Below are 21,459 nucleotides of genomic sequence, written 5' to 3'. Positions count from 1 at the left end.
AGGAAAAGGGGTGGTGGACACATACTTGAACATGAGAGTGACAGGAAAAGGGGTGGTGGACACATACTTGAACATGAGGAGGAGCAAAATCTTAAAGGGTGACAGAGCTCTGGAGCAGGCTAAGAGCAGTAGTGGAGTCTCCATCACTGGAGACATTCAAAACCCACCTGGACATGTTCCTGTGTGACCTTCTCTAACTGACTCTGCCTTGGCAGGGGAAGTTGGTCTTCTCTCCAGAGGTTCCTTCCAATCCCTACCATTTTGTGAGGCTGTGGAACACATCCACACAGGCTGTTGTTGGGTCTTTGACAGCTTCCCATCTCATTAGAGACAAGTGGAATTCATGGGCAGAAATAGCTGAGCAGTGAAATCCAGAGCCTGAAGGCAGGTGTATAGAGCTGGGAAATGAAACAGAAGATTTCAGTGACATGTCCCAGACAGACATCTAGTTCACAATCTCTTCATTGGTGGAGGTATCTTGTACCTTGGAGGTAAACCCTGAGTAGGTTTATAGAGATGTGTAGACATTTATCATTGTTATGAGTGCAGGAATCTCACTCCATCACAACTCTTACCTTCTAGTGCCTTCCATAAAGTTTAATGTCATCCCTACCCTGCTAGAACAGTTCTCCTTTGTCTTTTCCTGCCAAAGGACTAACTCCAACAGCCTCGAAAGCTCTGAAGATGCTATTGCCAATGAAAACAAGACTGTTAATGGCAGTGATTCTCCATTGCTCACAAATGGGAACTGCAAGCCTGCTAGACCTCCCAGGCCTTCTAGACCACCTCCACCCACTCCCCGCAGACCCCCTTCAGTAGCAGGTATGTACCCTAGGGCCAGCTGCACATCCTGGGGGTGAAGAGCCACTTCTGGTGCTGATTTGTACTGAGGGTTTTTCATGGTGAACACTTGGGGAGGTATCTTCTGAAGGACTGGTTTGTAGCTTGCAGTCAGTACCTGTTGTTTCATCACTGCTCCTGTTGATTAGAAATATCTTATTTCCATGTCTGCTAAATAATGATTGTGGTGATACTGCTGTGCATAGTGCAGCTGGGACCAAAAGAACACAAGTGAATGGTACTGCACTAAGACATCCACTGAGTTTGAGCCTTGAGATGAAATCTGCTGAAGGACTCTCAGAACTGCCTCCAGTTTATAACATTGGGGTTTGGAACATGGGGTATTTGCTTCTACACGTATAGTTTTAACTCTGAAACAGATTCATACATTCATATAATGGTTTGGGTTGGAAGGAGCCTTAAAGATCATCTTGTTTCAACCCCCCTGCCATGGCCAAGGACACCTTCCACCAGCCCAGGTTGCTCAAGGCCTCATCCAACCTGGCCTTGAACACCTCCAGGGAGGGGGCATCCATAACCTCCTTGGCAACCTGTTCCAGCCTCTCCCCACCCTCACTCTCAACAATTTCTTCCTCCTCTCCAGTCTCAGTCTCCCCTCTCCCAGCTCCAATCCATTGTCCCTTGTCGTGGCACTCCCAGCCCTTGGCAAAAGTCCCTTCCCAGCTCTCCTGTAGTCCCCTTCAGGTGCTGGAAGGCTGCTCTAAGGTCTCCTTTTTTAAGGCCTCCTTTTCTGCATGCAGAAGAGCCCCAACTCTCTCAGCCTGTCCCCGTAGGGGAGGTTCTCCAGCCCTCTGATCATGACCTCCTCTGGACCCTCTCCAACAGTTCTGTGTCCTCCTTGTGCTAGAGACACCAGAACTGGAGGCAGTGCTGCAGGTGGGGTCTCAGCAGAGCAGAGGGACAGAGTCCCCTCCCTGTCCTGCTGCTCACACTTCATAGCAGTACTTTTGTTACTCATTCATTACTTTCCTGCACTGAAATGGGTAGGCTGTTGGTTTGTTGGTTGCTTGTTGGTTGTTTTTTGTTTTTTTTTTTCTTAATCCAATTATTGTAACACTACAGACCTTTAAGTAGTCCTGAAAAGTTAGTTCATGCTTTTAGGGAAACTCCTTTCCCCCGTACACTGCCATCTACTTCAGTAGTTTCATTATTACCAGTGATAATTGCTGAGTCTGCGTGGGAAGCTGTGATACAGCAATTACTTTAAAAGATTATTTCAGTGTAGTTCAGTAATGAGGCCTGACTTTTACTCCCAGTCACAAAATGGCATTCAGGAAAAAGCTGAGAAGGTTTCAAGGCTGTGTGCATTCCCCTCCCTTTCCAAGAACTCCCTGTGCAATGGCCTAGGACCTGGGCAGGCTGGAGAGGTGAGCTGAGGAGAATCTCATGAGGTTCAATAAGGAAAAGTGGAAGGTCCTGCAGCTGGGTCTAGGTAACCCTCCGTAGCAATCCAGGCTGGGGGTGATGAGATTGAGAGCAGCCCTGCAGAGAAGGACCTGGGGGTGCTGGTGGAGGAGAAGCTGGACAGGAGCCAGCAATGGGCACTGGCAGCACAGAAGGCCAAGGGCAGCCTGGGCTGCATCCAAAGCAGCGTGGCCAGGGATGGTGAGAGGGGATCCTGCCCCTCTGCTCTGGGGAGGCCTCACCTGCAGTGCTGTGTCCACCTGTGGTTCCCCAACACAAGAAGGACATGGAGCTGTTGAAAACAGGGGACTGTTCAGAAGGGCTTGTAGTGATAGAACAAGGGGCAATGATCTGACACTGGAGCAAGGTATGTTTAGGCTGGACATTAGGAGGAAGTTCTGCACAAAGAGTGGTGAAATACTGGAACAGATTGCCCAGGGATGTGGAGGCCCTGTTCCTGGAGGCGTTCAAGATCAGATTTGATGTGGCTCTGTGCAGCCTGCACTAGTTGGAGGTGTCCCTGCTACCTGCAGGGGCTTGGGCAAGATGACCTTTGAGGGTCCCTTCAATCCAATGTGATCTGTGAAGCTATGAACATGTTATGCTGATTATCCCTTAAATTCTTATACCAAATAATAAAATAACTCACTCATCAATGCAAGGAAGTGGGGTTTGTGTTTACAGCTGTTTAGTGTTTCTGGGATGCAGACTTCCTGCTTTGGTAAAGATGATTTCTTCCATGAGAAGTATCAACATTGAGCCATTGATGCAGTTCTGGGATTTAAAGCATTTGTACCAAGTGCTTTTTAGGTTTTGTATGAGCTGTCCAGTGTGTGTGCTTGGAAGTGCCAGTTCTTGCATATTTGCTTCTGTAATTTACTGTTTCTAAAATAGATTGGTGGTAAATGTCAGTTAAAGGCTTTTTTTCCTTCTCTCTTTGATATCTCTGACTTCACAGCAAGTGTCAATGGTCCTTCATCCACATCCACGGAGAATGAAGGGGCCAGTGCAGGCTCACTGGCAGGGACAGCTGCAAATACATCTTCAGAACAGAGCCCTGAGGGGGCAGCAGCTGCAACAACAGCAGCTGCAACAACAGCTCCTGCAACTCCTGCACTCACCACACCTCCAGTATCAAGACAAGTCCAACCAGTAAATCCTCCACCTCAGGCACTTACTACAGTCAGTCAAGGTCCTCTTCCACCTGGGTATGAGTGCAGTGATTTATTGTTTGGTGGTTTGGTTTGGGTTTTTCTTTTTGTTTCATGCTGACTTGTCAAATGTTAGGTTAATGATTTGACATAATGGTCTTTTCCAATCTAGGAATTCTGTGATTTCTGGGTTTATTGTACTTGGAGTGGGTGTAACAAAATATTTGTGACATCTGCTTTTTGCTGCATAGCAGAAATCTTCCTCTCTTCCTCCCCCATTATTAGCATAGACATACTCATAACTCTTCCAGGCCTCCAAGCATGGTTTATTCAAGAGAAGAACCTTTCAGGTGTCTTTGATACTTGTCATATGTTACCATGTCAGCAAAAGATAGAAGTTTTATGTTTCACAGTTTGATGCATAGCCTGCAGCCTTCCAGGTGGAATCAAGGTAGTAAAATATTGGTACAGGTAAATTGAAGAGAAGTTGCTACTGCAGGACATAATCTATGGTATTTCCTGAAGTTTAGGACTTCATATTGCAGCTTCTGGGAGTAATGTGGGCAAAGTGCTGTGTTTCAGTCACATGTGGGATTTAGAATCATAGAATTTTTAGGGTTGGAAGGGACCTCAAGGCTCATCCAGTTCCAACCCCCCTGCCATGGGCAGGGACACCTCACACTAGATCAGGTTACTCAGAGCCACATCCAGCCTGGCCTTAAAAACCTCCAGGGATGAGGCTTCCACCACCTCCCTGGGCAACCTGTATTTGCTAGATACCATATCATAGAATGGTTTGGGTTGGAAGGGATCTTAAAGATCATCCAGTTCCAACCCCCTGCCACAGGCAGGGACACTCCCACCATCCCAGCTTGCTCAAGGCCTCATCCAGCCTGGCCTTGAACACCTCCAGGCAGGGGGCATCCACAGCCTCCTTGGGCAACCTGTTCCAGTGTCTCCCCACCCTCCTCTAAAGAATTTCTTCATCTCCAGTCTGTCTCCCCCTCCCAGCTCAAAGCCATTGCTGCTTGTCCTGTCACTGCAAGCCCTTGTCAAAAGTCCCTCCCCAGCTTTTTTGTAGGCCTGCTTCAGGTAGCGAGATGCATTGTCTCAGAGCTCTCATTTAGATTCTAAACTTGAAAAAAACACAAGCAAACAAACAAACCCACCAAAACAAAAAACCCCAACCAAACAAAAAAAAAAAAAAAAAACCCAAAGATTTTTTGCCTCTTAAACTGAGGAAAAGCAAAAGCATCCCAATGTGAATTGTGTAATTCAAGAAATTTCTGCCTTAAATTGCAGGCAGTTGAAACAAAAGGTAGGAGAGCTCTGAATTACTTTGCTTACTCACCAGATACCTGTAAGATACAAAACCAGTCTTGAAAACATCTGTTGTTGCTTTACCATGTAGGTTGCCACAAAAATGGTAGATTAGGATAGGGTTTTCCCTGTGATGTTGCTTTTGATGTGTAGAGTCACAGAATTGGTTTGGTTGGCAAAGCCCTCTGAGATCCTGCACTCCATCAATCCAACACCACCATGGTCATTAAACCATGTCCCCAAGTGCCATGGCCTCAGCTTTTCTTGAACACCTCCAGGGATGGGGACTCCACCACCTCCCTGGGCAGCCTGTTCCAATGCATGACCACTCTTGCAGCAAAATCACAGAATTAACCAGATTGGAAAAGACCTTCAAGATCATCCAGTCCAACCTATCACCCAACACCATCTAATCAACTAAACCATGGCACTAATCTCTAACCTAAACCTCCCCTGGCACATTTCCTTTCCTCCTATCACTTGAGACTAGGGAGAAGAGACCAACCCTCACCTCACTGCAACCTCTTTTAAGGGAGTTGTAGAGGGCAATGAGATCTCCCCTCAGCCTCCTCTTCTGCAGCCTGAACACCCCCAGGTCCCTCAGCTGTTCCTTCCCAGCCCTGTTCTCCAGACCCTTCCCCAGCTTTGTGCACGTACAGGAGTCAGTCAGGATCCCAAATTCTGCAGGTGCAGAAAATGCAACCAGTGCCTGTATGAACTCTGCATAAACATGATCTGGGCCAAATTGTGGATGCCCACTCCCTGGAGGTTGGATCAGATCTTGAGCAACCTGGTCCAGTGGAAAGTGTCCCTGCCCATGGCAGGAGGTTTGGAACTGGATGATCCTCAGGGTCCCTTCCAACCCAAACGATTCTAGGAAGCTATGAAACGCGTCTTATTTTCAAGTATTTTATTTAGGAATAAGCATGTTATAAAAACAAACTTTTTTGTTTTGTCTTAATACTGTGATGAATGGTTGAAGTAGCTTGATCTGGAGACAGCTAAAAGCACTTTTCCTTTTCCAGTTGGGAGCAAAGAGTAGACCAACATGGACGAGTCTACTATGTGGATCACGTGGAAAAAAGGACAACGTGGGATCGGCCAGAACCTCTTCCTCCAAGGTGAGCCAGGAGAAGCCATGTGGTTGTCTAGGATCTGTCTGGATTTTTCAGATATTGATTGACTATCAGTTTCTAGAGCTAGAAAGCAGAGTTGTGAAGAGATATGTGAATCCAGTGCAAGCAGCTGCTCTGGACTGTGTCCAAGGTGTTCTGCAAAAATGCATGGTGCACGGTGAGGCAAAGATAACAGAATCTGAATTTCCTGGCAAAGATAGGAAGCAAGTGCAGCTTTACTGAGAAACAGATGTCAGTTCAATGCAGTTGACACCCCAGCTGTAAAAGGAAACCTAAACCACAGAAAAGTATTTTGGACTTGAGGTAACTCTCAGCTGAGGCAAGAATGCTCTTGGTTGCCTCTTTATGCTCAGGTTACTGTTTGCAGTCTCTGCTCTTGTCTCAGCCTTCCCAGGTGCTGATCTACTGTACTCTTGAAATCAGCTTGGGTCATCAGGCTTTTCCAGCTGGTAGGGTCAGAACAGCCAATGCTTGTTAGCTCAGCATGGAAAGGTTGTTCAAGTTGATTCTGTTGCTGCTTTTTTTAAATGTATGGAAGACATCAGAACTGTTCTGCTGCCTTCCACTCATACTCAAGTGTTTCACATGCTGTACAACATTAGAAAGTGAAACCTGTGGGATAGTCAAGAGAACTTGATATTGAAGAACAAAAACTGGCAGGTGGTCTCCTAGAGGGACCTCACCTGTCCTAGTCAATTTATTTTGAGCTCTGAGAGGACTGACTAGTGTCTTAAACTTACCTTTTGTTCAAGTGTTATAAATAGTACTCATGTCATATGAACTGACCATAATCATTTATTAACCAACCCAAACCAAAACACAAACCAAATCCCAAAGGCCACACTTCCCTTTTTTGCCCAATTGGAGTGGGAGGAAATCTTGCATTGTACAACCCAAACTGTCAGGGGTTTTGCAGATTATTGTGGGACAAGATAAAAGCAGGAATGACAGTGGAGTACTGACAGTGCTCTTTGTAGCTCTTAAACCACTTCCAAAAATCCTGAGAGCATGGTAAATGCAAGGAGTATTGACCTGGAAGACTCTGACTTGGAAGACTTTGAAGAATTTCAGTTGTGACATAATTGTAGTGGAGAAAAAACAAATCTGCCAGCGTAGCCCACGCTTTACAACCACTTCAACATACTGCTGCTTTGCCTGAAAGTGCTTCTCGAGCCCTTCACATTGTCTGCTGTTGAGAACTGCTCCTTCCCACTTTGTTTTCCAAGCTGGGAGCGACGAGTGGACAACATGGGGAGGATTTATTATGTTGACCACTTCACTAGAACAACGACGTGGCAGAGACCAACCCTGGAGTCTGTCCGGAATTATGAGCAGTGGCAGCTTCAGCGCAGCCAGCTGCAAGGAGCTATGCAGCAGTTCAATCAGAGATTTATCTATGGGGTAAGGAATTTCTGTGCTACGCCTGTAAAAGGTGTTTTGTTTTGTTTTTCAAATAGCTAGCCCTCTCTCTTCTGCATTTGGGTTTGGGGCATCCTTGTGGGTGATGAGGTACTAGGTTGATTCAGCCCTCAGTATCAGTCCAGGGTGGGGGATAATGAGATTAAGAGCAGCCCTGCAGAAAAGGACTTGGGGTGCTGATGGACAAGAAGCTGGACATGAGCCAACAGTGTGCACTTGCAGCCCAGAAGGTCGATGGCATCCTGGGCTGCATCAAAAGAAGTGGGGCCAGCAGATGAAGAAAGGGGATTCTGCCCCTCTGCTCTGGTGAGACCTCACCTGGAGCACTGTGTCCAGCTCTGGGGCCACCAACACAAGAAGGATGTGGACCTGCTGAAGTGGGTCCAGAGGAGGGCCACAAAGATGATCAGAGGGCTGGAGCAGCTCTCCTACGAGGACAGACTGGGAGAGTTGGGGCTGTTCAGCCTGGAGAAGGGAGACCTTGGAGCAGCCTTCCAGTACCTGAAGGGGATACAGGAGAGCTGGGGAAGGACGTTTGACAAGGGCTTGTAGAGACAGGATGAATAGCAGCAGTTTGAAACTGGAGCAGGGTATAGTTAGGTTGGACATGAGGAGGAAGGTCTTCCCAATGAAGGTGGTGATATCCTGGGACAGGCTTCCCAGGGATATGGTTGAGGCCCCATCCCTGGAGCCACTGAAGATCATACTTGATGTGGCCCTGGGCACCCTGCTCTAGTTGGAGGTGTCCCTGCTGCCTCCAGGGGGTTGGACAAGATGACCTTTGAGGGTCCCTTCCAACCCGAAGCAATCTGTGAGTCTGTGATTTTGCCCATAAAGATGGCAGGATTTGTTATGATTTATTCTTTCTGATAATATGTCTGTGTGCATAGCATGGCAGGAAGTGATAACTGATAAGCTTAGTTCATGTCCTTGCCATGACTGCAGGCAGCACATGCAGTGTAATGGTTTTTTACTTATCAGCTGAGCATAGGTAGTGAACTTTGATAAAATTCTTGTATCATATTGATAAAAGGCATTGATTCAAAAGAAACCACAGCTCAGTATGGAGCTGGTTTATTAAGCTGTCTTCTATTTGCTTGGTCAGAGATGTGGAAGGTGAGCAAGCACACAGGACATATTCCTTCTTTAGGTAAAACAAAATAATGTTCTTTTTAGTGATGCCCAATGACAGCACAAGGAGCAGTGGTGGAAGTTGAGGCATAGGAAGTTCCATGGAAACAGGAGGAAAAAAATTTTCCCTGTGAGGGTGAGAGAACACTGGAACAGGCTGCCCAGGCAGGTTGTGGAGTCTCCTTCTCTGGAGATATTAAAGATCTGCCTGGATGTGTTCCTGTGTGATCCAGCTCTGGCAAGGGGGTTGGACTTGGATGAGCTTTGGAGGTCCCTTCTAGCCCCTAACATTCTGTGATTTTGTAATGCACATTGAATGTTAGGAAAGCAGGGAAATTGAAAGGAATCCTTCCAGAATTTTAAATCCATTGTTTATCTCTGAGTAGCAGAGTTCACAGAATCACAGAATATATCTGGTTGGAAAAGGCCTTAAAGATCATCCAGTCCAGACCTTGACCAGCACTGAAGGGTCAACACTAAACCAGATAACTCCAACTCATGCTATTAGTAATGGCTCATGGAGCAAAACTAGAAATGGTTAGATTCAGAGTGGATGTTAGAAAAAAGTTCTTCACTATGAGGATGATGAGACACTGGCAGAGGTTTTTGCAGCCAGGCTGGATGTGGCTGTGAGCAACCTGCTGTGGTGTGAGGTGTCCCTGCCCATGGCAGGGGGGTTGGAACTGGATGATCCTTAAGGTCCTTCCTGACAATTCTATGAATCTTGACAGGAATGATGTAGGTTCTATATTTGCTGTATGTGTAGAGACACAAAAATGGACCTCAAAGCTGATGGTGGAGAGGACTGTACTGAATACAGGAATGAAATGGTTTGCGTTCTGATTGTTTTGGGTGCTACTGTACAAATTTCCCTTCTGTGTAGGCAGGAGCACTGAAAGAAAAACGATTTTCTTAGCACTGTAGTTAGTTAAGCATGCCCAGGTCTGTGAAGCAGGCCTTCTCAGTGGAGAAAAAGAACTGGCTGGCATCTTTGCTTCCATGGAACGTGAATAAAAATGCATTTACTGCAGTAATCCCTGCTGGCTGTGGTGGAACATCTGGAAAGCAAATGAGTGGTCATTAACGCACCCATTTGTTTGTGTGACTTGCAGAACCAGGACTTCTCATCTGCACAGAACAAAGAGTTTGATCCTCTTGGCCCTCTGCCACATGGATGGGGTAAGACTGACTTGCAAGTGTTTTATAATGCAGTGTAATTAAACATCTGAGCATGCTTCTGCCAAATGATTTTGTCAGCTAGTTTCCAACATGAAAATCTGGGTTTAAAATAATTTAAAATTCTAATCAAACATGCTGTTAAAAACAGAGTCCTGACAAGGATGTACAGTTTCGAAGTAGATTGGAAAGTATAAAGTGTTCTGATTTACTCCTAGTAGTTGTCATAATAGTCTCTTTCACACTGGCATCTTTTTTTATCACTTTCCTCATGGAGGATTCCCCTGCCCTGCCCCGTCCCATTCCTGCTAAATCAAACTACAAATCCCTTCTAAGTCAGCCATGTTCCCTCTCCAAGCCAATTCTTGTTAGTGTGAAAGCCTTTCTTATGATGACAAATAATCATTTCTTGACTTGCACCTCACCTTGGAATAAATTAATTTGTGCTTTACAGGGGTACAATTTACAATTAATGTAATTGTGAAGAGGTGCTCAAAAATGTAAATGTAAAACTGCTGTAACTATCAAGCAGATTAAAAAAATTAAGTTTCATGATACATAGGCAAAGTTCTGGGCCAACCCCAGGCACAAATCCAAACTGGGTGCAGAGTGGGTTGAGAGCAGCCCTAAAGAAAAAGATTTGGGGGTGTTGGTTGCTGAGAAGCTCCCCAGGAGCCAGCAGTGCCCTCCTGCAGCCCAGCAGGCAGCTGTGTGCTGGGCTGCAGCCAGAGGAGTGTGGGCAGCAGGGCAGGAGAGGGGATTCTGCCCCTGGGCTCTGCTCTTCTGAGACTCCACCTCCAATCCTGCCTCCAGTTCTGGTGTCCCCAGTAGAAGGAGGACACAGAGCTGCTGGAGTGAGGACAGAGGGGAGCCCCAGAGATTATCAGATGGCTGAAGAGCCTCCCTTCTGGGAAGAGGCTGAGGGACTTGGGGCTGTTTAGCCTGGAGAAGAGAAGGCTCCAGGGAGACCTGGGAGCAGCCTTCCAGTACCTGAATGGGGCTACAGGAGAGCTGGGAAGGGACTTTTGAACAAGGTCTTGTAGTGACAGGATGAGGGACAATGGCTTTGCACTGGAAAAGGGGAAATTGAGGCTGGAGATGAGGAAGAAATTCTTCAGAGTGAGGGTGGAGAGACACTGGAACAAGATGCCTAGGGAGGTCATGTATGCCCCCTCTCTGGAGGTGTTCAAGACCAGGTTGGATGAAGCCTTGAGCAAGCTGGGCTGGTGGGAGGTGTCCCTGCCCATGGCAGGGGATTGGAACTGGCTGATCTTCAAGGTCCCTTCCAACCCAACCGATTCTGTGAATCCATGAGTAAGGTGAAAAGATGCTGAGTCTAAGGAGGCACAGAGAAACTTGAAGACAGTAGAGGCTGTGGCTGGGTTTGTTGATTGATTTTTATTTATTTTGTTTGATGCAATCTCAAGCAATACGTTAAGCAGATATTCATGTTTGTGTTTTCCTTTTGGATCTTTTCAGAAAAGAGAACTGACAGCAATGGCAGAGTGTATTTTGTCAATCACAACACACGAATCACTCAGTGGGAAGATCCCAGGAGTCAGGGGTAAGAAACCAGTTTCAGGTAAACCTGGAGTGAAAATCTAGCAAAGCAGGGAGACTGAGAGCTATGAAATACTGCCCACAGCTGAAACTTGGAGTGTCCTACACAAACTGCAGCCAGCCTGTTAACAGTAGTATTCAAAGGTGCCAGCCAAAATGGAAGCTGTCAAAATCTAGTCCAATTACCAGGGGAGCCTTGGGCAACAGCAGTAAATTCATTTCCCAGAGCAGCTCCTGCTCTCTTTGTAAACAAGACATGACTGTCTCAATGGGTGTATCATTGCTATAGTGCACAGGATCCTGAGGAAGAATTTGAGTATTTCATAGATAGTCAATAGCCAGAAGACAGAACAGAGACTGACCTGAAATCAGCTGCTGCACCCCTCCTCATACCTTTGAGGAAAAAAAAAAAACCTAGAAAGAGAACTAGAGGAAAAAAACACTAAATGTAGTGGAGTAATTTCTTGGAGAGTGAAGGGTGTTCAATCCCAACTCCTCCTGTTTGAGCTGAAAATTTCCATTTGGTTGAAGCAGCATCACCTGTTCTCCACAGATGAGTGAAAAGAGGAGGGAGGGGAGTAGCCTAGGGTGTGTGGAGGAGTAACAGTTGTAGGAAGAGATGAGAAATTTTCCACTCCTGACACATCAGTGGCAGCTACCTGTGTGGAGGATGCTGTTACTCTTAAATAACCCAACAAGCAAATGTGCTGCCTTCTTGGTTGCAAACATGGTCCTGCAGTGTAGTAGGAATCACAGAATCTGTGATTGTCTTTGTGCTTCATCTATGAATCTGTGATGCTCTCCGTGCTCTCCCTGTGATGCTCTCCGTGCTCTCCCTGTGATGCTCTCCGTGCTCTCCCTGTGATGCTCTCCGTGCTCTCCCTGTGATGCTCTCCGTGCTCTCCCTGTGATGCTCTCCGTGCTCTCCCTGTGATGCTCTCCGTGCTCTCCCTGTGATGCTCTCCGTGCTCTCCCTGTGATGCTCTCCGTGCTCTCCCTGTGATGCTCTCCGTGCTCTCCCTGTGATGCTCTCCGTGCTCTCCCTGTGATGCTCTCCGTGCTCTCCCTGTGATGCTCTCCGTGCTCTCCCTGTGATGCTCTCCGTGCTCTCCCTGTGATGCTCTCCGTGCTCTCCCTGTGATGCTCTCCGTGCTCTCCCTGTGATGCTCTCCGTGCTCTCCCTGTGATGCTCTCCGTGCTCTCCCTGTGATGCTCTCCGTGCTCTCCCTGTGATGCTCTCCGTGCTCTCCCTGTGATGCTCTCCGTGCTCTCCCTGTGATGCTCTCCGTGCTCTCCCTGTGATGCTCTCCGTGCTCTCCCTGTGATGCTCTCCGTGCTCTCCCTGTGATGCTCTCCGTGCTCTCCCTGTGATGCTCTCCGTGCTCTCCCTGTGATGCTCTCCGTGCTCTCCCTGTGATGCTCTCCGTGCTCTCCCTGTGATGCTCTCCGTGCTCTGAATCAATGAATCTCTGCTCAATCTGCGATTGTATCTCAGCTCTATCTATGAATCTGATTCTCTCTGTACTTCTAAGCTCAGGAGATGTGGCACAGATGGCTGTCAGGGAGGTGGATTGCAGACTGGCTCCACAACAAAGTTCAGAGGGTTGTTATCAGTGACACAGAGTCAATTTGGAGGCTTGTGGCCAGTGGTGTCCCCCAGGGATCAGTGCTGGCTCCAGTTGTGTTCAATATCTTTATCAATGACCTGGCTGAGGGCATTGAGAGTCCCCTCAGCAAGTTCCTGATGATACCAAACTGGGGGGGTTGGCTGACACCCCTCAGGCTGTGCTGCCATCCAACATCACCTGGACAGGCTGAGAGCTGGCTGCAGGCAAACCTCATGGAGTTCAGTAAGGACAGGTGCAGGGTCCTGCATCTGGGGAGGAATAACAACAGCACCAGGACAGGTTAGAGGCTGCCCTGCTGGAGAGCAGCTCCACAGAGAAAGTGCTGGTGAACAGCAAGTTCTGCATGGAACACCAATGTGCTCTTGTGGCCAAGCGAGCCAATGGGATCCTGGGGTGCAGCAAGAAAAGTGTCCAGCAGGGCTGGGGAAGTTCTTCTTCCTCTCTACTCTGCCCTGCTGAGACCACAGCTGCAATCCTGTGTCCAGTTCTGGGCTCCCCAGTTCCAGAGAGACAGAGACCTGCTGGAGAGAGTCCAAGGGAGAGGCATGAGGATGATTTGGGGACTTGAGCATCTCCCCTGTGAAGCGAGACTGAGAACCCTGGGGCTGTTTAGTCTGGAGAAGAGAAGGCTGAGAGGGATCTGATCAATGTCTCTCAATAGCTGAGGGGTGGGTGTCAAGGGGAGGGGGCCAGGCTCTTTTGGGTGGTGCACAGTGATAAGCCAAGGAGCAATGGGTTCAAACTGGAACAGAGAAGATTTCAGCTCAACATGAGGAGAAACTTCTTTGGTGTGAGGGTGACAGAGCCCTGGAACAGGCTGCCCAGAGAGGTTGTGGAGTCTCCTTCTCTGGAGACTTTGCAAACCCATCTGGATGCATTCCTGTGCAGACTACCCAAAGTGACGCTGCTCCTGCCAGGAAGGTTGGACCTGATGATCTCTGGAGGTCCCTTCCACCCTCTGATATACTGTGAGACTGTGATCTGTGCTCTATCTGTGTCTCTGTGATTCTTATCTGTGGTCTATCTATGAATCTGTGATTCTATCTCTGCTTCAATCTATGAATCTATGATTGTATCTGTGCTCCATGAATCTATGATTCTATCTGTGCTTCTGTCTGTGATTCTGTGATTGTATCTGCTTCTCTCTGCTCCTATCTCTGTGCTTCTCTCTGCTCCTATCTCTGTGCTTCTCTCTGCTCCTATCTCTGTGCTTCTCTCTGCTCCTATCTCTGTGCTTCTCTCTGCTCCTATCTCTGTGCTTCTCTCTGCTCCTATCTCTGTGCTTCTCTCTGCTCCTATCTCTGTGCTTCTCTCTGCTCCTATCTCTGTGCTTCTCTCTGCTCCTATCTCTGTGCATCTGATTTGTAGAATCTTTTTCTATCTATAATTCTGCCTATGAATCCATGATTCAGAGAATCTATCTGTGAATCTATGGTTCATAGACTCTATGAATCTATGATTCTAACTACACTGTAGGACCATGTTTGCAACCAACAAGGCAGCACATATTCTTGTTGGGTTGTGTAAGAGCAGCAGCCTCCTCCACACAGGTAGCTGCTGTAGTTGTGTGGAGAGAGGTCACTATGAGAGCACTTGGAGTGACACTGCTTGGGTCTCTTGAGATGTAGTTGTGTTTACACCAGCATTGAACTGGAAGTTGTCAAAAAATTATCCAAGGTCAGTAATTACATTTTCTTCTGGTTTTGTCATTCTGAAGCTGTTTTGGCTGGTGTGATTACACAGGAGGTACCAAAAGCTGCTTATTAAAATGCTGTCAGTTTTGGATTAAAATCTGAATAGTTAGAAGATCAAATTCTTCATATTGAAGTGGAGAAAACATCAATAAACCTTGCTTACACCTTCCCCCTAGGTTTCTCTTTGTTGTTACTCCAGGTGCTGCAACTAAATGAGCTAATGTTTGTTCACATAATCATTGTGGCCTAATTGAGAGCTGCCAGGAAAATTTAAAAGGAAAAAAGAAGACAACAGGAGAAATGCAGAATGGAAACTTTCTCAATCTGTAGTTTTTCTAGATCTGCCAAATTTTTTGCTGACTGGGCTGTTGTTGAACTGACTTTCATGCATTAAGTTGATCAGTGCCCATGTGTTTTCTTGTATCCACAGCCAATTAAATGAGAAACCCTTGCCAGAGGGCTGGGAAATGAGATTTACTGTGGATGGCATTCCTTATTTTGTGGATCACAACAGAAGAACCACTACCTACATCGATCCCCGCACGGGCAAGTCTGCTCTGTAAGTCCTGTCGCCATTAGGCTACGTTTTCAGAAGGAAGTTGAGCAGGAATCGTTTTGGAAAGGGGTTTTTCCCTTTTTGTATGTTCAGCCTGAGAGAGTTAGGGCTATTCAGTCTGGAGAGGAGAAGGCTCCAAGGAGACCTTCTTGTGGCCTTCCAGTGTCTGAAGGGGAGGCTACAAAAAAGCTGGGGAGGGACTTTTGAGGATGTTGGGTAGTGATAGGTCTGGGGGAAATGGAGCAAAACTAGAAGTGGGGAGATTCAGATCGGATGTCAGGAAGAAGTTCTTCCCCATGAGGGTGGTGAGAGCCTGGCAGAGGTTGCCCAGGGAGGTGGTGGAAGCCTCATCCCTGGAGGGTTTTGCAGCCAGGCTGGATGTGGCTGTGAGCAACCTGCTGTAGTGTGAGGTGTCCCTGCCCATGGCAGGGGAGTTGGAACTGGATGAGCCTTGAGGTCCCTTCTAACCTTGACAGTTCTATGATTCTGTGATTTTATGCAGAAAATTTTCCATGTAAAATGTTTCTTAATTTTCTGGGGGTTTTGTGATAGGTTTTTGTTGTTGTTGTTGGAGTTTTTTTCTGTTTGATTTTGCTTGCTTTGTGGGTTGGCTTGTGTTTTCTGTTTGCTTGTTTTTGTTTATTGGTTGGCTTTGGTTTGGGTTGGGTTTTTTTATCTACTGATCATTGTCCCTGAAGAAGGTGGTGTTTTGAACACTTGAGAATCCTTTCCCCAAGTAACATCTGTAAGATCTGAGGCTAATGCAGGAACTGCATCATTACTGTTGGTTACCAGATGCAATCCTTTTAGTTAGAATCACAGAATGACAGGGGTTGGAAGGGACCTCTGGAAGTCATCTACTCCAACCCCCTCTTTTATAGCAGATTCACCCCAAGCAGGTTGCCCAGGACTGTCTTTCAGTGGGTTTTGAATGACTCCAGAGATAGAGACTCCACCACCTCTCTGGGTAGTCTGCTCCAGTACAACCCTCAACATAAGGAAGTTCCTCCTCATGTTTAGAGGGAACTTCCTGTTTCAAGTATACTCCAACCTATCTTTATTTGACTTTTAGAAACCAGAATGCAGCTAAACCCAGAATTTAATTCCCATCTGAAATTAACTGAATCTCATTCCATCCTTTCTGTTAGAACCTTTTATATAGTTAATAATCAGATACTGTTTCCAAAGTTCTCTCTATGCACTCCGCAAGTTAAAAAAGATTTTTCTTCTTTGGTTTTCAGTTTAAAAATGAGAAAAAAAAATACCACAAAATAAATTAAAAAAAAAATTAATAAGAATCTTCTAACTAGACAGCCAACTACACCATGCAGCTCTGTACCTGATACATTTGCAGGCTTTTACTTGAATGACAAAACCACTTTCAGAATTGACTCTTTTTTCTCCCCTTGGCTGCAGAGACAATGGGCCCCAGATAGCTTACGTGCGTGACTTCAAGGCCAAGGTCCATTATTTCAGATTCTGGTGTCAGGTATGGATTCATTTCTTGGCAACATCTGTTTGCATTTGGAGGGGTTTGTTTACATGCTTTTAAATGAACTCTTGCAAGTAAAAGTAATCCCAACAAGGGTGTCCTGCTTTGGAGCCAGACAGATCCTCTCTTGCCCCAAGAGGGACAAAAGAATGACAGTCACACAAACAGATTGAAGAGTGATGGAAAGTTTAAATGGAAAAGCAATTGGTGAAACTACAAATACTGCAAGCATAGTGGCAAAGATATCCCAAAGCATATGGAGTCCCTTACACAACACCCAAAGGCCTCCTACCTCTTCCCTTCTCCCCACCTGGGGGTATACCCAAAACCCCCAGGGCTCTTTCTTCCCCACCCCCACTGCTAGGCTGGTCTCAGGCTGGCCAGGTCTGAGGCTGCCCCCCTGCTTCTCCCCCTGGCATTAGGCCTAGTCAGGCCTAAGAAGCCTTGAGATACTCCCCCACTGTTACCTGATAGAGAGCATCTCCCATGGGAGCAGAGAGGGAAGAAAGAGAATGACGTTGCAGGTGGATTTATAGGGTGCAGGATTGCTGGGTAGAAACAGGCTGCTTCCTGTGCCCACCTTACTGCGTTGGACACTCACACACCGGAGGTGTGGCTTATGTGGCAGTAAAAGGAGGTACCCAGCCTGAACTGCCACAGAGGGGTAAAGGCAAGCTCACTTAGGAGGGAGTACATACAAGGCTTGTACAAACTTGTGTAAGCTTTAGAGCTAGGTGAGCTGTGGCTTTAACCCTTGTCAGAGTCAGGGAATATGTGAGCTGGCAGCCCAGAAGGCAGCCATGTGCTGAGCTGCGTCAACTGAAGTGTGACCAGCAGGACAAGGGAGAGGATTCTGCCTCTCTGCCCTAGTAAGACCCCACCTAGAGCGCTGCATCCAGTTCTGGTGCCCTCAACACAAGGAGGACAAGGAACTGGACCCACAAGGAAAGGGTCCAGAGGATGATCAGAGGGCTGGAGAACCTCCCCTGTTGGGGCAGGCTGGGAGAGTTGGGTCTGTTCAGTATGGAGAAAAGAATGTTCCAGGGAGACCTTAGAGCAGCCTTCCAGTAACTGAAGGGAATGCAGGAGAGCTTGGGAAGGGACTTTTGACAAGGGCTGGGAATGGCAGGACGAGGGACAATGGCTTTGAACTGGAAGAGGGGAGGTTGAGATTGGAGATGAGAAAGAAATTCTTGAAAGTGGGCAGACACTGGAATAGGTTTCTCACAGGCGTCAAGAAATGTGTGGACTTGGCACTTTGGGACATGATTTAATGGCCTTGGTGGTGTTGCGTTGATGGTCAGACTTGATGTTCTTAGAGGGCTTTTCCTGCCCCAAAAAATCTGATTCTAATATTTGAACCTATTCAAAGCAGGATCTGGAGGCATGATTACCTCACTGTAGATACCCTTGTTGGAAGCAATTTGGTCTTGGAGTAAATTACAATTCAAATATCTTCATTACTGCTTTTATGTGGATTAGTGAAATTCAGCAATCCATACAACAAATTCCAGTCCAAAGCTGTGTGTTGGGAACTGGCTGCACACTTCACCTCTACCCATTTCATTGCAGCAACTGGCAATGCCACAACACATAAAGATCACAGTGAGCAGAAAAACATTATTTGAGGACTCCTTCCAACAGGTATTGTACTAAAACATCTTCAGTAGTGGCCATAATGAGCTGATTAAATTTGTTGAGCCTTTGGCATCTTCCTAATGGCATTTTAAGTGATACTAACCAGAAACTACTAGTGTTTGGATACAGCCACTTTGCTATCTTCTCTTTTTTTGCCCTCTCTCTTCTCTTTTTTTGCCCTCTCTCTTCTCTTTTTTTGCCCTCTCTCTTCTCTTTTTTTGCCCTCTCTCTTCTCTTTTTTTGCCCTCTCTCTTCTCTTTTTTTGCCCTCTCTCTTCTCTTTTTTTGCCCTCTCTCTTCTCTTTTTTTGCCCTCTCTCTTCTCTTTTTTTGCCCTCTCTCTTCTCTTTTTTTGCCCTCTCTCTTCTCTTTTTTTGCCCTCTCTCTTCTCTTTTTTTGCCCTCTCTCTTCTCTTTTTTTGCCCTCTCTCTTCTCTTTTTTTGCCCTCTCTCTTCTCTTTTTTTGCCCTCTCTCTTCTCTTTTTTTGCCCTCTCTCTTCTCTTTTTTTGCCCTCTCTCTTCTCTTTTTTTGCCCTCTCTCTTCTCTTTTTTTGCCCTCTCTCTTCTCTTTTTTTGCCCTCTCTCTTCTCTTTTTTTGCCCTCTCTCTTCTCTTTTTTTGCCCTCTCTCTTCTCTTTTTTTGCCCTCTCTCTTCTCTTTTTTTGCCCTCTCTCTTCTCTTTTTTTGCCCTCTCTCTTCTCTTTTTTTGCCCTCTCTCTTCTCTTTTTTTGCCCTCTCTCTTCTCTTTTTTTGCCCTCTCTCTTCTCCCTTTGCGCACTCTGTACCAGTGCTTTTGAATTTTACTTCATTCCTATTGCTTGTTAAATTGAGGCCAAAAACAGCCCTTTGTCAGTCTAGTAAGATACACAGGAACAGGCTTGGAAGTGCACAGAACAATTCTTCTTGGCAGGTACTTCTCTTGGCCACTTCCATATTTTCTGACTTCAAAGTAACTACAGAATATGCAGACCTTATCTAAGAAGATAGGAACTTTTAGCTTCCTCTGTCCTTAGCTGATTGTTTTATTTATTTTTTTTTTTTTTAGTCTTCCTTCTATGTCTTCAGGTTGCCTTTCTTATTGTCCAGAGTGATTGTGGATGAGCAACCTGGGCTGGTAGGAGGTGTCCCTGCCCATGGCAGGAGGAGCTGGAACTGGATGAGCTTTAAGATCTCTTCCAACCCAAGCCATTCTATGAATCTCTGAAAACAAGTGCTGTAACTGAAAAATAGCTCCAGCCTTATTTCTAGAATTGCATAAAGGTAGCCAGAAAGGTAGAGAAATTGTACTGGAAAGAATCAAGAGATAGACAATGCAGTGACACAAACATCAGCAAGGCTTCCTTGGGAAACAAGGTGCCTTAGTAGTAATTTAGATGACATAATCACTAAGGCATGAGACAATTTTTATAGTTTTTAGTCATTTATCATTTGCAGAAACCTCTGGTGATGATCACTGCAGAAATCTTGGAGAGGTTCAGAATTATTATTTCCTTACATTTTAATCTATGGAAATTGGTTTGCATTAACTCTTCACATTCCTAAGCAGGTACTTCACATACTCACTTTATGGTCTGAATTATTCAATGTATGTTGTTTGACAGCAAATAGCAGTAAGTCTGGACAGTGCTCAGAGCTGTTTTCATAAAAAGAATTGATTGTTTTTCTTTTACTAAGATAATGAGCTTCAGCCCCCAGGATCTACGGAGACGTTTGTGGGTTATTTTCCCTGGTGAAGAAGGCTTAGATTATGGAGGTGTTGCAAGGTAAACTAAACTGAAATGCCAAATAATACTTTTTTTTTTTTTTTCCTGCAAGCTGTTGATGTTGGAGACTTCCCAAAAGTAAACAGTTAAACTGCAGTGCTCTCAAAATATTAGTCAAGTTTATCCCTTGGAATATCTGAGAAGACGGTTCCTTGAGGTGCATGCATGCCTTAAAACTGTATAAAGTTATGTTCAGTTTGAACTAGGAATTAACTTTAATGGCCTCTGTGATTAAAGAGATGCACAGTTTACTGAACTGTGAGAGTTGGGGCTGTTTAGCCTGGAGAAGAAAAGACTTCAGGGGGACCTCACAGTAGCCTTTACAGTATCTGAAGGAGCTACAGGAGAGCTGGGGAGGGACTTTTTACAAGGGCTTGTAGGGGGGCAATGGCTTTAAGCTTAAGGAGGGTAGATTTAGACTCGAGAGTAGGAAGAAATTCTTTGCAGTGAGAATGGGAAGACACTGGAACAGGTTGCCCAGGGAGGTCATGGATGCCCCCTCTGTGGAGTTGTCCAAGGCCAGGCTAGATGAGGCCTTGAGCAAGCTGGGCTGGTGGGAGGTGCCCCTGTCCATGGCAGGGTGGTTGGAAGGAGATGATCTTCAAGGTCCCTTCCAATCTAAATCGTTCTACAAACCTATGAACTCTTAATCTCAAAGTAGAGATTTACTGGAGAAGTGAATAAAAATCTACTTTGAAGACCCAAGTCCTTACTAGAATGGAACCAGGAGTACCTGTGTTAATTAGCATTCCCTAAAACCCCAAGGTTTGAATCAGTGGCAGACTTTTAATCTGCTTCTTCAGTTCTGCATGCTTTTCATCCAAACCATTGCCAAATAATTCCTAATTTGTGTTAGCTTCAGTTTGGTTTCAGTTTGGGCTTAGCCTACTTTCTGGTAAAGAAGTCAGTTGGCACTCAGGTGCCACCAAGTTCCTAAGTCAAACGTGAGGTAGCTGAAAACTACTTTCTAATTTAATTTATTTTTGAACGTGTTTTTATTGTTTGTGTGATTACAGGGAATGGTTCTTTCTATTATCACATGAAGTTTTGAACCCAATGTATTGCCTGTTTGAATATGCAGGGAAAGATAACTACTGCTTACAGATAAACCCAGCCTCTTACATTAACCCAGACCATTTGAAATACTTCCGATTTATTGGGAGATTCATTGCCATGGTAAGTCTTCAAGACCAGAAAGGCCTTCTCTTGGGTAATTGTGCTAGAAATAAAGATCATCAATGCTATTAGACAGCAGGATCCAGTGCACCATCAGCAAGTGTGCAGGTGACACCAAGCTGAGAGGTGCTGTTGGTATGCTAGATGCTAGGATGGCATCCGGAGGGTCCTGGACAAGCTGGAGAGGTGGGAACAGGGGAACCTCGTGAGGTTCAATAAGAGAAGTGCAAGGTTCTGCACCTGGGCCAGAACAACCCTCACTGTCAATACAGGCTGGGGGAGAAGGTGATGGAAAGCAGCCCTGAGGAAAAGGACTTGGGGGTGCTGCTGGATGGGAAGTTGGACAGGAGCAGGCAGT

The 21,459-nt window shown here is 46.1% G+C and overlaps 1 protein-coding gene across 2 annotated transcripts in view; it reads left to right on the top strand.

Moving 5' to 3' along the window:
- Window positions 1-21,459, top strand: part of ITCH (itchy E3 ubiquitin protein ligase) — a 48,067-nt gene that overhangs the window by 12,619 nt on the left and 13,989 nt on the right. For both annotated transcript variants that reach the window (XR_008489352.1, XM_054392061.1), the window contains exons 6-16: window positions 653-822; window positions 3,224-3,473; window positions 5,762-5,857; window positions 7,099-7,273; window positions 9,535-9,601; window positions 11,078-11,162; window positions 14,911-15,039; window positions 16,453-16,525; window positions 18,101-18,172; window positions 19,837-19,925; window positions 20,942-21,101. Coding sequence is in view for 1 of the 2 variants with exons in the window: in XM_054392061.1 (XP_054248036.1) it covers window positions 653-822; window positions 3,224-3,473; window positions 5,762-5,857; window positions 7,099-7,273; window positions 9,535-9,601; window positions 11,078-11,162; window positions 14,911-15,039; window positions 16,453-16,525; window positions 18,101-18,172; window positions 19,837-19,925; window positions 20,942-21,101 (1,366 nt within the window). In the remaining variant the exon portion in view is untranslated. The remainder of the gene's footprint in view (window positions 1-652; window positions 823-3,223; window positions 3,474-5,761; window positions 5,858-7,098; window positions 7,274-9,534; window positions 9,602-11,077; window positions 11,163-14,910; window positions 15,040-16,452; window positions 16,526-18,100; window positions 18,173-19,836; window positions 19,926-20,941; window positions 21,102-21,459) is intronic.

This window comes from Indicator indicator, chromosome 24 (assembly GCF_027791375.1).
Source record: "Indicator indicator isolate 239-I01 chromosome 24, UM_Iind_1.1, whole genome shotgun sequence".
NCBI lineage: Eukaryota > Metazoa > Chordata > Aves > Piciformes > Indicatoridae > Indicator > Indicator indicator.
This window is presented reverse-complemented; position numbering and strand designations above follow the sequence as displayed.